This window comes from Vespula vulgaris, chromosome 1 (genome assembly GCF_905475345.1).
Source record: "Vespula vulgaris chromosome 1, iyVesVulg1.1, whole genome shotgun sequence".
Classification (NCBI taxonomy): domain Eukaryota; kingdom Metazoa; phylum Arthropoda; class Insecta; order Hymenoptera; family Vespidae; genus Vespula; species Vespula vulgaris.
In genome coordinates, this window is record NC_066586.1 from 11,170,880 (window position 1) to 11,187,622 (window position 16,743).

The 16,743-nt window shown below is 31.0% G+C and overlaps 1 protein-coding gene across 4 annotated transcripts in view; it reads left to right on the forward strand.

The window, feature by feature from the left end:
- Positions 1-16,743, forward strand: part of LOC127064990 (signal-induced proliferation-associated 1-like protein 2) — an 86,885-nt gene that overhangs the window by 65,368 nt on the left and 4,774 nt on the right. For all 4 annotated transcript variants that reach the window (XM_050996776.1, XM_050996759.1, XM_050996768.1 and 1 more), the window contains 8 exons: positions 10,372-10,549; positions 11,756-12,229; positions 12,827-13,075; positions 13,433-13,828; positions 14,633-14,844; positions 15,388-15,629; positions 15,716-15,822; positions 16,167-16,401. In XM_050996776.1, coding sequence (XP_050852733.1) covers positions 10,381-10,549; positions 11,756-12,229; positions 12,827-13,075; positions 13,433-13,828; positions 14,633-14,844; positions 15,388-15,629; positions 15,716-15,822; positions 16,167-16,401 — 2,084 coding nt within the window. In that variant the 5' untranslated portion in view covers positions 10,372-10,380. The remainder of the gene's footprint in view (positions 1-10,371; positions 10,550-11,755; positions 12,230-12,826; positions 13,076-13,432; positions 13,829-14,632; positions 14,845-15,387; positions 15,630-15,715; positions 15,823-16,166; positions 16,402-16,743) is intronic.

Below are 16,743 nucleotides of genomic sequence, written 5' to 3' on the forward strand. Positions count from 1 at the left end.
GTTTAATATAATTCTAATCGATCGTACTATACGTTACACAAACTCCATACCGTATAACTCTATACTCGATCGAAACGTATCCTATCGAGTAAACAAAACTTTTGTTTCATCAATTTTATTATTAAATTTAATACGATTTAATAATAATTAATTAAATGATTAATATTTGTGTATGCAATTTAAAACATTAATATTATGTTTAGATTTATTTTATATAATATAATTAATGAATATTAATATCAAATAAATTTAACAAAATAATTCTCGAGTGTATTAGAAAAAATTCTATTGTTGGATAAGATTATTGAATATTATTCTATGTTTTGGGTCGTTTCTATTGAAGAAGACGGATTGGAAAAAAGAAAGAAATAGAAAAGAAAACTTCGGCGAATAATCTCACCTTCTAGAATCAAGATAAAATCGTTATGAACGATCGATCTTTTCCACCTTCTCTCAGACCATATCCTATATCTTGAATATTAACACGTCGACTATCTCATGCATTTCACGCGCGACTCACGCTCGAAGTTCCTCGCACGTTCACGATTCGTACGTGATTCTAATGTACGCTTTCCGTACATGGACGTAATCATTATCACAAAGACGCATGTTCGAATATCTTGACATAAAACGAATTATCGTTGTACGGGGTCAGACAACAACAGTGATAGAAAATTCCATGAAATGATAATAATCGGTAGAAAGAAGGAATTTTAAATGTTTCACAAAAGGAAAAAGAAAGAAAAAAAGAAGAATGTAAGTATATACTTAGAAAGCGATCGTTTGTCGTTGATAAAAGCGGTATCTTTAAAGTACCTTTATCTCTCTCTCTCTCTCTCTTTTTTTTTTTTTGTAACGAAAGCGTAAACCTCGACACATTACATTCGGATTATCCCATCTCTCGTGGAAGTTGTTGCTATCCATGCTTTCGACGGATTCCGTTTTAAGTAGCTCTCTTCCTCTTCCTCTTCTTCTTCAAACTGGATCCATTGAAAGAGAGAAAAAGAAAGAGAGAGAGAGAAAGAAAAAAAAACGAAAAAGAAGTAGCAGTCAACACGATCAGTAACGACGGCCACCCACCGTATGACCATGCGGACAACTCTCTCAAATCGTACGGGAATCCTCTTCTCGATGAGCAAAGTTATCGGTGCATTGAAAGCTTCTCGGTAGTCATACGGTGGTCCGCTATCTTCTTTCCAAGTATTTTTCACGCTTGACATCGTCACGTCGTCATCGGTGTAAGTACGTACAACGCAACAACATTCGGACCTTTTACACGTGGCTCTTTAAACGGTTCTCTTACTTCAAGTCTGACTACTTAACGCGTGATATCCTTATGCGTTTATTCATTTATGCGAACATAGTTGAGTTCCTTCAACGGAAATTGCTCTTTTTCCTTTCCTTCTTTTGATTCTTCTTTTTTCGTTCACTCGGAGAATCACTTTTAATACTTTGATGCAGTTATTTTCAATCCATAATTAATACACTTTATATGTGTATGTATATATATATTTTTTTATTAAATTTTCATAATTCCGTTCAAATGAAATTTACGATCTTTTATTGTCGAATTTCAAAAGCCATTATTAATATCTATTCTATATTAATATTATACATCGTTAGATTAAGTTTGAATAATTTAATTTCTAATTATCAAATTTATTCGAATTATTGTTCGAATTGTCTTTAGAATTACGTACATTTGTACGTTGTTATTATATTATTGTATTATTATTGAAGCATATTTAACGAATGAAATAGTCGTTATAAACGAAGAAGAAAGATCGTTAAAACAGAAAAGAATTACGTGTATAGAAAAGATCTTTGAGAGAAGATTCGAGAAGAGAGAGAAACGAGAAGCAACCACTGGATTCTCCGACACGCCTGACTTCCGGTGGCGATAGTAAACGTACGGCTGACCGGATTTCAGACTCGTTCCTCTTCTTCGTCCCCAGCGGCTACCTCGATATTCTTGTCCCGTTCAAGCTGTCGGTCGTAACGAAAGACCGCGGAATACTTCTCGTGCTACCGAAGGGGCCATCGATCTTGCTAAGCTGATAACCATAGTAAGAGGATAAAACTTTGACGACTATATATATCTACGATATTGAACGATTTTGTTCTCTTCGCGATAAGAAAAGAATTTTTACGCGCTGCCAGTTATTTATTCGAAAACTTTCATGATTTTTCGTTTCCTTTCGTTTTTTTTCTTTTTTTTTTTTTTGTATAACACATATTGACTATTTACCAATGATATGACCATTTGACGCATTTCGTGATCTATTTCAGAAAAAAGAAAAACAAACAAACAGTTACAAGGTCACATTTTTATTGATCTTACTCATGGAGTTATTTATAATTATGATCTCATAAACGTCTTTAAAAGACACCTATAAACGTTTTAAATGAAATGTGTAAAGAAAAAAAAAGGCAAAGAACAAACGAGAAAAAAAAGAAAACGAAAAACTATTTAACTACAAGTTCGTTTATTTTTACAATACGTATCTCGGGATAGGCGTTTCTTCGTGATTTGAGAATTATTGCACCAGTATAACCGTGCGAAGTTTCTTATTCTTGTCCAGTAAGATCGTTCGAGCTCGTGGGAGGGACACGACGTGAGAAATGGCGAAGAAATGCAACGGACGGCCGCAAAACGCATAAACGCCAATCCCGATAGTACTCAATGTGTCCAGTCATAATATCCAGGATGGTGATTCTCATAATTCTACTTGTTGGTTGCGCAACTCGAGGATCGAAGTGTCGTCTCGACGTTTCTTTCGACGTTACTTATACACACGCGTACACATATGTCCATAATATTCGTATACGTATATTTAAAAATACATATTAACTGTCTATCTATACACGTATGCGTAGTTTATACATACACATATGTATGCACATACGTTTAACACACTCATTTATACACATATATGAATATATACGCATTCGCATATATGTATAAATATATACGTATACCTATAGATTTATACGGTATATATGATATATACGTAAGTACTCGATCGTTTTGGAATCCCATCAGTGGGATTATCGAAAGGATTACGGAACCGAGATGTAGAGAAGCGAATGTTTACAAGGTTTCAACTTGTTTCCTTCCGGCGAAGTGAAACGACTCTCAGGTTTGCGCCACGAACGACCTTGGGAGATCATGGTCGATGAGTCAACGTGAGTTTGACCGTGGGATTGGTTCTTAAGTTTCTCCATTATCACCTTACCAACGCGTTCGTCGTCTTCGTCGTCGTCGTCGTCGTCGTCGTCGTCGTAGTCGTAGTCTTCGTTTGTCATGGCACAACGAGATGCTGATTCTACGGGTCTTTGAATCAAGCAGACTTGCTTGGAACATCGTTTCCTTTGTAACGAATCGATTTTCCAACACGTATAGTCCATGTATTATATCTTTACACGTTCTTACCGTCATTCGATCGATTTGGATTTTTCTTTTTCTTTATTTAATAAACTTCGTGGAAAGAATTATAAAATTTATGAAAAATTGCATTGGCTTATTTTTTACATAGATAAATTATATTACAAAAAAAAATAGAAAGAAAGAAATGTCATATATATTAAAAAATATTCTAAAATATAAATTATGCGTGATATTTGTTTTAGTATTGTTACTCTTCATTATTTGTAAATTTATACAAACTTCATTGACTTATATACATCCATAATGTACGTCGATCAATATCGGTAATAAAGATGCAACTAGTTACGCTTTTTAATTACACGAAGATCCTTCAAACGAGGAGATACTCTTGATATGTGGAACACACGGTATATCACGTACGGTTTTACATGAATGAAACTATCGTGGGAAGAATGCTCGTTGCAGTATCTATCGAAAGAATATAATTAACGTCGATTTGCATCGCCTCGTTCTCGATACGCGATTCGTAACGTGTATTACTCCATCGTAAATCAATTAATACGAACAATCTCTTGATTATGAAAATTCATCGTCGTATTTAGAAGAGCTTACTAGAGTTTACGATTATTATTTATATTTTATTATCTTCCTCTTGATATACGAGCTTGTTTCTGATATAAAACCACTTTGATTACAGAATCATCGTTTTTATACACATGTTAAGTGTTATTTGTTTTTATTTTTATTACTTACACTTCATGACAATTATATTTTACAGTTTATTATGTTATGTGAACTTGTTTAAGATATGAAACTACTTCGATTACGGAATTATCACGTCTAAATACGCATCGAATATATATTTATTATTTGTTTTCTTTTTTTTTTATTTATTTATACCTTGCGACTATTATTTGTACAATAGTTCATAATTCTTTTTTCTCTATTCGCTACAAGTCGTAAAACAATTTTGTCAGTTCTAAAAATAAGTCGAGTATCTATTTATTTGTTTATAATTTTATTGTTTATACCTTATAACTGTTATTATCTTTCTCTTACTAAGAAGTCGTTTTAAATACAAAGCCATTTCGATTGCACTGTCATCGATTCTTAAAACTAGCAGTGAAATCCATATTTATTAGCCATTCTCTTTCTCTTTCAATGAGTATTACAAGTCATAAAAACTTTTTTTTCGATTACCCGTGTAATTGCTTAGAGAGAAAGAGAGAGAAAAAAGAAAAGCAATAATATTTGTTTAGACGAAAAATCGTAGTTGTATTTTCTAGTAAATCGATGTAATTTCTCTTTCTTTCTCTCTCATCTGTGAAGAATCACCGGCGTTCTCTCTCGCGTCAAAGCAATCGGAAGGATCTACAAGAGCGTGGGTTTCCCCATAAAACACGCGCGACTGACTACACGTCACCTTGAAATCGAGACCCGCATTATGCAGGTCGCCGCTACTTGGCCCTGTATATCTTTACGAAACATTTTCTCACCCACGTCTGTGTATGCACACATTCGACTTCAATCTCGTGAATCTTTTTCTCGCTTTTACATATTCTGGTACTCATGATAGTACCTAAGAAGAATGCGTACAGATATTTTTCTTCTTTCCTTTCTTTCCTTTTTTTTCTTTTTTAACAAACGGATAAATTCGTGAAGTAGAAAAAGATCAGTACCGGTGTCTTATTTTTTGTTGTTTATGGGAAACTTACTAAAAATTTTTCACCCTCTTTTTATATATATAAACAGAATCAGATGTAAGAAGTTGTAATAAATTTCGTTATTTAATTATAAATTGATAATTTCTCTATGTATTCTATATAAATAATTTTGTATAAAAGAATATTAATAACTTTTTAATTTTACGTTTTCTATAATTTTTGTTAAACGGGTAATCGATTTTAGAAGAGTAAATTCATTATTCCTATTTTCCACAAATATAATTTTTCAATTGTTTCCACGTACAAAAATATATTTGAATAAATCCCAGTGAATTGTGTATACCATTAAATATGCATAATACTAGGAACGCTTCGATGAGTTATACACACCAAATAATCGATTTAACTTTTTACTTACTCTTCCCTCTTCGATAATTCATTAATGTTTACCTTAGAAAATCCAAAAATATTTTCTTTCCAAACAATGAATCTGAACAAAGTATTACTAAAATATAAATGATTTAAAACGAAAGAAAAAGAAAAAAAAATGAATTATCATCTTAAAATGATCTAACGTATTTGATTTGTTTCATCAATGAAAACATTTTGATACGTGCAGACTTAATCGGTAAATTCTATTCGGGTCGATGTTAATCAACGTTGAAGGGTTCGTAGAGAAGGGTCAGATCAGAGGGCATCGGCGTTAACTTTGGGCAAGCTTCCGTTGAAGGGTCGCGTTGCAACGAGCACAGTCTGTAGCAAAGTGACGCTTGGAATGCACGGAATGTGCAACAGGCTTCTCGACGAGCGCTCTGGCTACGGTCATTCGTGCCAAATACCTTCGAGGGCCCAATCCCTCTTCGAGCTCGCCGTTCCACCAACGGTCGTTCGATTCGACGACGATACACGATCATCCTCTTCGTCATCGTCGCATTTACTGGTACGCCTCTTCGAAAATACCACGACGAAATAGAGGGTGAAATTTTAATGTCAACTGATCCTCGATCCAAAGGGGTAATTCTATCTCGTCGTATTTTGAATCGATCGAAGTCCATTCTTAACGTTCGAACGATTGGAATTTGTTTCGAATATTCTATGAGAACGTCATTCGAATCGATTTTTTTTCTAAGTTAATTCTTTTTTTTTTATTCTTCTTCTTTTTCTTACGAATTATTTTCATCGTGTCGATCAAAATTTCTATTATTCGCGATCAACGTTACTAGAGTAATATAAATCGGTACAAGTCAGATTCAAGAACTTAATTAAATTTAATGATGAAATAATGAATTAAATTTAGATTATATAATTTATAATAATTTAAATAATAAATTAAATTAAAATTAAAGAAAATAACTAAATTAAATTTAATGGTGAAATAATCTCGAGCTTCATTTTTTTCGTTTTTTTATTTTGGCTGAATCTCTAGTCGAAAAAGAAGTTCGATCTTGTTTTTCGAATCGATCCGAGTCCATTCTTGACACGTTCGAACGATTGGAACTCCTTTCGAATATACTATGCGACTATGATTTGAATTAATTTCTAAGATTAGAAGGATTTTCTAAGTTCTTTCTTCTTTTTCTTTTCTTGCAAGTTATCATCATCGATTTGATTGGAATCTTAATTATTCACAATTAGTATGATTTTAGACTAATATAATTCGATAAGAATCAGATATAGATAATTATTCGAAGAATATTTTGGGTAATATTGAAATTTGAAATAATTTCGAATTTTGTCTTTTTCTTTTTAAAATTTTGACTCGTCCTCGACTCAAAAAGAAAGTTCGATCTCGTCGTATATTGAATCGTTCGCAGTTCGTTCTTGACGTTCGAACGATTGGAATTCGTTTGAAGTACGCTATGCGTCGTGATTCGAATTGATTTTTAAAATAGAAAGGATTTTCTAAATTTGTTCTCTCTCTTTTTTTATAAATTATTTTCATTCATTCGATTAGAATTTTAATTATTCGTCATTAGCATGATTGGAGTATACTATGATACTAGATTTAGATAATTATGTCTCAATTTATAAACAAGATGTTAGTCGATCGAAAGATATTTTGGAAAATATTGAAATTAGAAACAATTTTGAATGAATCTTCTTCTTTATAAAATTTCGACTAATATTCAAGCCAAAAGAGAAGTGTTGACTTGGTTGTATTTAGAATAGATCGTAGTTCATTCTTGACGTTCAAATGAATTAGAATTCATTTGGTGTATGCCGTACGACGTGATTCGAATTAATTTTTAGGAGATAGCGTCTATTTTCTAAGTCTGTTCTTGCTATTTTTATGAATTATTTTCATCGATTCGATTAGAATCTTAATTATTCGCGATTAACATGATTTTAAACTAATATAACTCTATACAAATCAGATTTAGAAACTTAGCTAATTAAATTTACAAACAATATTCATGGTAATCAACTGATTAACCTTGTTATATGTTAATTAAATCAATTTTTTCTTTTTTTAATTACATTCACAATTGAATATATATATATAATATACGAAAATATATTCATTTTATTTTTAATTGAATTCAAAATATCAAGTAGTAACGGAAAAAAGTCGTTTTAGTGTGTTATAAATGCGGTGTTAGGTATGTCGATTGGCATACGTGTCTCGTTTCAAGTCGACGCACTGTTGATTCGTCAGCATTGCTGTACTAATTACGCGTGTGCTGGCCCGGTATACCGGTTCACAAGTTAACAATGGCCATTCCCCATTCACTGGACGCATTTGGCGAAGCGGCCAACGGTACGGGGCTTAAACCGAATGGTCAAACATTTTGTGTGCGTTAAGAAAGAGAGGGGAGAGAGAGAGAGAGAGAAAGAGAGAGAGAGAAGGAAACAGCAGGTGCACAATAAAAGTCTATGTATGTGTATGTTGTGTGTTCACGAACGTGCGTATGACCATAGAGAGAGGGAGAGTAAACCACCGGTCATTTCGCATCAAAGAAGACAACAATAAACGTTCCTCTCTCATTGTGGCAGTGAAACGAAGCTAATTAACGTTTCTCTCGGAAATGGAGTCCCAGACGGCGCCATCTCGAATACCAACGGATCATGTATTTTTGTCAGAACCATTTTTCTCTTTCTTCGGGGTTAAAAAATTGACTACATCTACTACGTTAATTGATAATTATTATGTTGGATACTTTACAGATCATTAGCGACTGAATATCAGAAGCTATATTCATTTTAAATATTTAGGTAATATTATTAATATCCAATTTTTATTTAATAGGATTTAGTATTTATTTATTTATATATTTTAATAATATACTATTTATTAAAAAATTATTATATTTTTTATTTGTTGACATATTGCATTTATATATATATATATATATATATATATATATATATATATATATATATATATAAATCAATGTAATCAAACAAATGATAAATATGATTAGTCACATTTTTTACTTAGGCTACTTTCATAATCACAAAAACACATATGTTTTATATTTTATTATAATCCATATTTTTTATAAATATATTCCATATTTATAAAAAACAAAAATCATAAAGAATCATTAAATCGACATATTTTTTTATCTACATATGATCGTACGATCTACATATCGCGATTGGATCATCGACTAGAGCATGAATCAATGAAACAAACGTGATTCATCCTACTCGAGTCATTCGATCGTAAACGTTACAGACGAACACGTTCACGGTTACATTCCTGATAATAATTTAAACTTGGTATACCGTTTTATCGGATCGAATTTGATGTATCGTAATTCTGTTTTGACATTACCATAAGAAATCTTAAAGAAACAAGATCGACCTTGTTGTTGTGGCAACGTGTATCGATCGAAAAGAAAAAACCTGTAAAGAGCAGCATTCATCGTTCGATGGGAAAAAAAAGAGCAATGATTTAAAAGTAGACATATACACGGAATAATGATATATATTATATATTACAGTTAAGCTATGTTTTTTTAAGTAATAATTATATTGTCGATCTTCTTTGAAAGATTTGTTAATTATTTGTTTTGACCGAAAAAAGATTACAAAAATGAATAAGACGACATGGTTCAACGATACATTATTTTCATCAAAGCAATATCATTTACTATTGCACACATTGGTTTCGTCGAAACTTGTACATTTAAATGAGAAAAATAATTATATATTTCTGACAAATAACAGTGATTTTAAATCTTCTAGAAAGTTTTAAAGTACACAGTTTTAAAATCAATCATGATTTTATTTCTTATATAATAATACTTTTAAATAATGATATCACATCGTTTTCAAAAAATAATTTTTGTTACAATTATACAATAATTTGATATAATTTTTGTTTTGAATAAAATATAGTAATGTGAGCATAGACTTTTCATAGTAATAGTGAGATTTTTAGGTACAATTTTTTTATACAATATTACAAAAATTCTATCGTATGAATGAATGAAACTCATATGCGTTTATTCTACCCTTGAGACGTATCGAGTGACATACACGTAGACGTACTTACAGAAAGAAAAGAAGAAGGGCTCGACGATACTAATTAGCCGCTCTACTTTGTACTTATTTAAAGGCACTTAATTCTGCTTCCTAGTTATAAGACTCAGCTTTAATTGTTCGATCGTTTTTATCTTTGAAAATTAATAAAAAAACAAAAATAAGGAAAAAGAAAAAAATAACTAATACTCTGATCTTGATGTTAATGATCGATTATGCGAACAATACAACGTTTTTTTTTTTACTCATTATTTCGTATATATAATGCAGAAAGATGAAACTTTATTGACGATTATTTCGAATGAAAAGATAGGGAACAATTCATATCATTGATAAAGGCAAATTTCATGGTTCATTATGTGCTTATTAACGGCTAATTAACGTACGCAAGGGAAACATCGATTATAAAAGACTATACGCGATACGTTTGTTTAATAATGCATTAAGAATGTATAAATATTATTGTGTGTATATACATACATACATACATATATATATATATATTCACATATCAATGTATCTTACATTGTATTTATACATTCGAAATATATATACAAATCAGGTCATAACGAATTAATAATTTATTGAATTTATTTTATTCCTATATATTTTATCAAATATACTTTATATCATATTTATACAAGTATAAATTCTACATGAAAGAATATTAGAGAAAAAAAAAGGAGGGAAAGATAATGAATTAATAATTTATTAAATTTATTTTATACCTATGTATAATCAGGTATGTATTTATATCGTGCATGTATACACATACACGGTATAAATACGTTATAACGAATTAATAATTGATTGAGTTTATTTGATTTGCAGAATGACGAAATGATCGCGAGCCTGCCGATAAATAGCGGCGGCAGCGGAGGGCCGGTGAGCCGCGTGGGTCGTGGACTGGCCCTTCACAGATCCAACTCAAGTTTAGAACTACCTCACAGTCCTGATCCCGCCTCTCGAGTGCCAGAGACACCCCTCAGAAGAGAGTATGGATCTCACGGTACGTTTCAACGGCTTCTCTTTCTTTCGTCTTTTTTTTTGTCCCTCGTACGAAACATGCTTTGTATATAAAAAGTATGTAAACAACTAAATATTAAGATATTAGAAACGAATTTCTGATGTCTTATAAATATACAAACGAACTTTTTTTTTTCTTTTTATTCTTTATGTTATCTATCTTATTTTTATTCTTTTTATCTTTTTATTCTTTATATATATATATATATATAAAAATCGAAAAGAGTTTTATTACGCCGTTGAATAATTTACGTGAACAAACATTTCGTTGACAAATGATAATACACAATAATTAACAACAATTAAATAATGTAAAATCGTATAATGTTGGGAAAAGGTATGATTGATATATAGATAGACGATAGTATCGTAATCGACATAGGTTTTGTATCCAATCGTTTCATTCAAAGATTTGAAATGTTATCATCAACCTACACAACGTGTGTAGTTATCATCAAGAGTGGATACCATCGAGTAGCTCAATCAATCTGTTTTTTATTTTTCGTTTGGGAACCCACGCAAACAGTTTGTCCTTCATTTATTTTAAAAAGAAACAAAGTTACGTAGGAGTAACAGGAAGTTTCGTTCGATTAATCTCTTTTTTTATAGACAAGTTTTTTTAGAAGTATTATTATTTTTAGAAAATCACATTATAAAAGTATACTCTGACGAAATATTTTCTACAAATTTTACTTTTTTACAAATTATATTTTTAGTTTTTAATTCTTAATATTGAACAGTATAATTCATATTTTCTTCAATTAAATGTGCATGTTATAAAGAATATACTTTTTTTATACAAGACTATAGATAAAGTCTTCCAACATAAAAAATAAAAAATTCTTATACTGCATTTCACTGTAATATAAAAAAAAAATCTAATCAATCATTAATAAATCATTTAACAATGATCATCAAATTTAATTTAATTTGTTACTTACTGTTATAACAAAAAAGAAAAAAGAATGTAAAAATATTTTTTTCTAACATATAAACATAAACTCTTACTACGATATAAATGATTTAAAACTTCTATGCATTCTATCACTATATAAACAAAAATGATGATCAATTATTTTGAAAATGTTCGATTCGATCTATTATAAATGATACATTTGATTTATATTTTGATTTATTCTAATAAAAATAATATTCATTATTACACAACATGTTTCATTATTATCAATAGGTAGCATCGACGTAGTGGCTCAATCAGTCACAGTCGGCGAGAACATCTTCGCGATGCTTCAAGATTTTCGGCCAACGGATCAAAGAAGTCCAGTAAGCGCCGATTATTTGAGACGTGTTCAGGATACGCAGTCGGCGCAGGACACTGACGAGGTCTGTGGACCAACCGGTGGCGGTTCCAGTCCGAAATTACGATTGAAGTTGAATAGATTTTGGGGTGGTAAATCTCCTCGTGCTATGGAAGAAACCTGTGGTAGCCCAGTCGTATCGGCTGATGTCGAAGAACGACATCGTAGACGAGCCTTTGCTCATTACGATTGCCAATCGCTCACAGCTAATCTCGGTTATGCTGCTAAACTGCGAGGTATACTTTTAGCGAGAAGAAGAAACACGGCAACTGGTGCCTCAGCTGCAAGCGCTTTACGAGCCTCAACTCCAGATGAGACTCCTGAAGAAGATTCTGGAGATGGGAAAGGTGAGAGAAAAGATCTCTCTTTATATACATATATATATAAAACAGTGATCGATAATATTTGCTTAATAAATTTAGCTTGGCTAAATTATTTGATATTTGCATAATATTTATTATCGGTTAATATTATATATTATATAAAAGTTAATTGTTACAAAAAATATTAAATAAATTATGATATATAATTTATATGTAATGTTTGCTACATTTCAACACACAATTCACTTCTTTAAAAAAAAACATCTTCATAATATAATAATAATAATAATGATGATAATAATAATAAGAAGAAGAATAAGAATAAGAATAATAATAATAATAATAATAATAATAATAATCGATAGAAATATTGAATCACGACATAAAAATTAAAAAATTAAAGCTATATTTATAATCACGATTATATAACTAAGAAAAATATCGATTTCTTTACTTTTTATACTCCATCCATATATAATTATACAAATTTTCGAAAGAAGGAAAATTTTAACTTTTATCAAATAATGCAATTAAACGATGAATATAATAAATCTTATTAGCAGGGTATATCGATGACAGTGATATATGGACAATATTAAATAGAGTTTGCTCGCTCAACAGGCAACGACCTTTTGGAATCGTGTCCCTTCTTCCGGAATGAAATTGGCGGTGAAGGGGAACGCGAAGTTGGCCTTACTCGCTGCCCACACGTTAATGGAGTTCATAGGCCAGCATTATCCTATGGTGTCTCGGTTTTGGAACCTTTACCCGGTGAAACATTATGGAAACACACGTGTCCGGTACAAAAACGGCCACTTCCGATCGAAAGCGTCGACGAGGGTGCTCATTATTATCGGAAATATTTCTTAGGTAATTAATTCATTGATTAATCGATCGAAATGATTTTGAGCTAATTAACGACAACGAACGTTTCTGTTTTCAACCTTTCCTTTTTCAAACCAAATCTTTTTTCGATATCTACAAGAATATTATGTAATGTGAATATTACACTATTATTTACTGACTATATACCGATATAATTATACTATAATAATCGTAAATAATACTTTGAAAACATAGAAAATTTAAGGTATGAAGTAATCATTAATTTTGATAAATGATAAAATGATATAGGACTTAAAAAAATATAGATATGCAAGTGTATGACTAAAGAGTTGACATGTATACACACACGTATATTTAATATATTCTTTTATACATTTTTAGGTCGAGAACATCAAAATTGGTTTGGTATGGACGAACAATTAGGTCCAGTGGCCATCAGTATTCGTAAAGACGTTAATCAATATCGAATAATCGTAAGAACATCAGAACTATTAACTTTACGTGGTTCTGTGCCTGAAGAAGCACTGGGTATAAGGCCCCAAGGTAGAGTACCAACGAGAGAACTATTGGAGTTGGTCGCACCGGAAGTACAATTAGGCTGTCTCAGACTTGGAACGGCTGCAGCTGAAGAAGCTGTCGCAAGATTGGATGAGCAGGGTCTTTCTAGCAGGTACAAGGTCGGCGTGCTATACTGTAGATCAGGTCAGAGAACGGAGGAAGAGATGTACAATAATCAGCATGCTGGACCAGCGTTTCTCGAATTTCTCGATACAATCGGTAAACATATATTTTTTTAATTTGGTTTTCTTTTAATTAATATTTGACTAGCTATTAATAATGAATTATTATTTGACTAGCCGATTTAATAAGCAAAAATCATGTAGGACTCGTAATCTATTTTTTCGTAATAATTTATGTCCGATTACATTACATGCGAGATAAAAAATAATCATAAATATTTATATACTATAAATTTTGTTATCTCGATCAAATATCGTACACGTGAAATTTCGATCTCTGCAAAAAGTTTAGAAACAAAAAGAAAATAAATGGAACGATAGGCGACCCACATAAATTCTCGGAAAAGCTCTCAACAACGAGCGGCACTATCGTTGAGGAAAAAAAAAAGTCGGCCACGTGTTCGAAACTCGGACGATGCAAAAAGTTACTCTAGCGCAGGTGTCGTCGACCAGATTTCCAAGAACTTATCGAAACTAAAATGGATCGAATGAAAAGACAGACACGTATCTCTTTAACAGAACATCCTACTTATTTTAACTTGCAACACCTTAATTCTTTATAAATTTACAACAAAAAATTATACCGTTTATCAAGTAAATATTAAAATTGAAATAATAACAAAATTTCTTTATCATAATTTGTTTTATAAAATTTAATGAAAAATTATAAAATGTCGCAACTGTTACATTATATATATATATATATCATCATCAAATAATATATATTTGAAGATTAAAATCCCCGACGTCGTATTAATTGATAATTAATTAAAATTTAAATAAAAATTTATTCATATTGAATGTATTATATAATATTACATATAATAACGTACAATAACAGGCCAAAGAATAAGACTGCGAGGATTCGAGGGTTACAAAGCTGGTTTGGATACTCGAACAGACTCAACGGGTACTCACGCGGTAGCTGCGACTCATCGGGGAGCGGAAGTTACGTTTCACGTGTCAACGATGCTACCCTTTACACCGAATAACCGGCAGCAGCTGTTAAGGAAGAGACATATTGGGAACGACATAGTAACAATAGTCTTTCAGGTAAGAATAAGAAAAGAGAGAGAGAAAGAGAGAAAGAGAGAAATCCAAGATCGAGCATATTGACGAAATTATATATTCAAGTTCTTATATACGAATTGCAGTGCAAAAGCATTGTCCGATCAACAAATGTGTAGGAAACTTAAAAAACTTACATTTTATTTGCACGAAAATAAGCAGAGATTATATAAAGTAGTTACATAAAGTAAAGTTATTTTTATTATATAAAGTATATAAAATAATTGATTAATTATAAAAAACATGGTTATTAGAAATTATATAAATTACATAATAATAGTTTAATCTAATTTTTGTCGTTTTTAGCCTTTGGACATACCAACAATAGTTCTTTTTATTTGTTAAATCATAAGTTGCAAAAATTTTTCGAATTCTTTATTAATAACTTTTTAAATTATATATATATATATATATATATATATATATATATATATCTTTTATCTTTATTCTTTTTTCCAACTCTTTCACTTTTTTCCTTTCTTCTTTTTCTTCTTCTTCTTATTTCTAATTCTTTGAACGTGTCTTCAGGAACCCGGAGCTCTACCGTTCAGTCCACGGAGAATACGTTCGCAATTTCAGCATGTGTTCATCGTGGTAAAAGCCATTAATCCTTGCACAGACAATACGCAATACAGCGTAGCTGTTTCCAGAAGCAAAGAGGTGCCTATTTTCGGACCACCTGTTCCACCAGGAGCGACCTTTACAAAGGGAAAAGCTTTTGCGGATTTCATTCTAGCGAAAGTGATTAATGCCGAGAATGCAGCACACAGGTAATACAAGAATTTGCTATATACGATTATCGTTTATATCGATATTGTTAAATAGTTCGCGTTAAAATCGTTTGTCTCTATTTTAGATCAGAAAAGTTTGCCACAATGGCGACAAGAACGAGACAGGAATATTTGAAAGATTTGGCGACTAATTATTCTTCTGCCACGGTTGTCGACACTGGTCAAAAGTTTTGTAAGTTGTCTTATATTATAAAATACTTCTTATAAATACACATCTATATTATATAATAATATAACTATATATATATAATTCCTCAAAAATTAATAAATAATATAATTTGTAATATGACAAAAATATATTTATAAAATAAATTATTAACAAAAATATTTAATTATAAATTGTTAATATAAAAATATTTATTTTTTTAATATGTATTACATTATATCTACAAATGTAATAATAAATATATATATATAATATTATAAATATTTGTATTATACGAAATGTTTAACAATTACTTCTGTTATGTAGAAATTAAAAACGTTGTTTCTTATTTCCTTTTTTTCGTTTAATAGCGATGCTGTCCTTCAGCAGTAAAAAGAAGGCAAATGTGAGACCAAGATTATCTTGTGACGCGTCCCAGCGTGGTGCGATTTGTTGGCAGGTCATTCTTGAGGATAGCAATCAAAACACCGATTGCTATCTTGGAATAAGCATTGATACTATCGTACTGATCGAAGAACATTCACGACAAATCGTCTTTGTAACTCCTTGCGTCAGCGTTCTTGGCTGGCATGCTCAGACCAATAGGTGAGTTTAGTTGAAACTTTCTAATAACACAGGAGATGCAATTTTTAATATAATCGAAGAAAACCGCAAAAACTTTTTTTTCTTCTTTTTATTAATCTTTCATAAGACCGTGTAATTTTTAAGTCATAATTTCATATATGTGTATTTATTAATTCATATCCGAAAGGATAATTTATATTTAATTATAAAAACTTTAGTATACCTGCTAGTATGTTATATTAAAAATTTCACATTATGTAATTTCAATTATTTAAACACGAAAGAAACTGATTTATCGAGAGTTACGTAACTAAACCTAACTGAGAGTGTGACGCCATGATTTTTATCTTAAATATAATAACT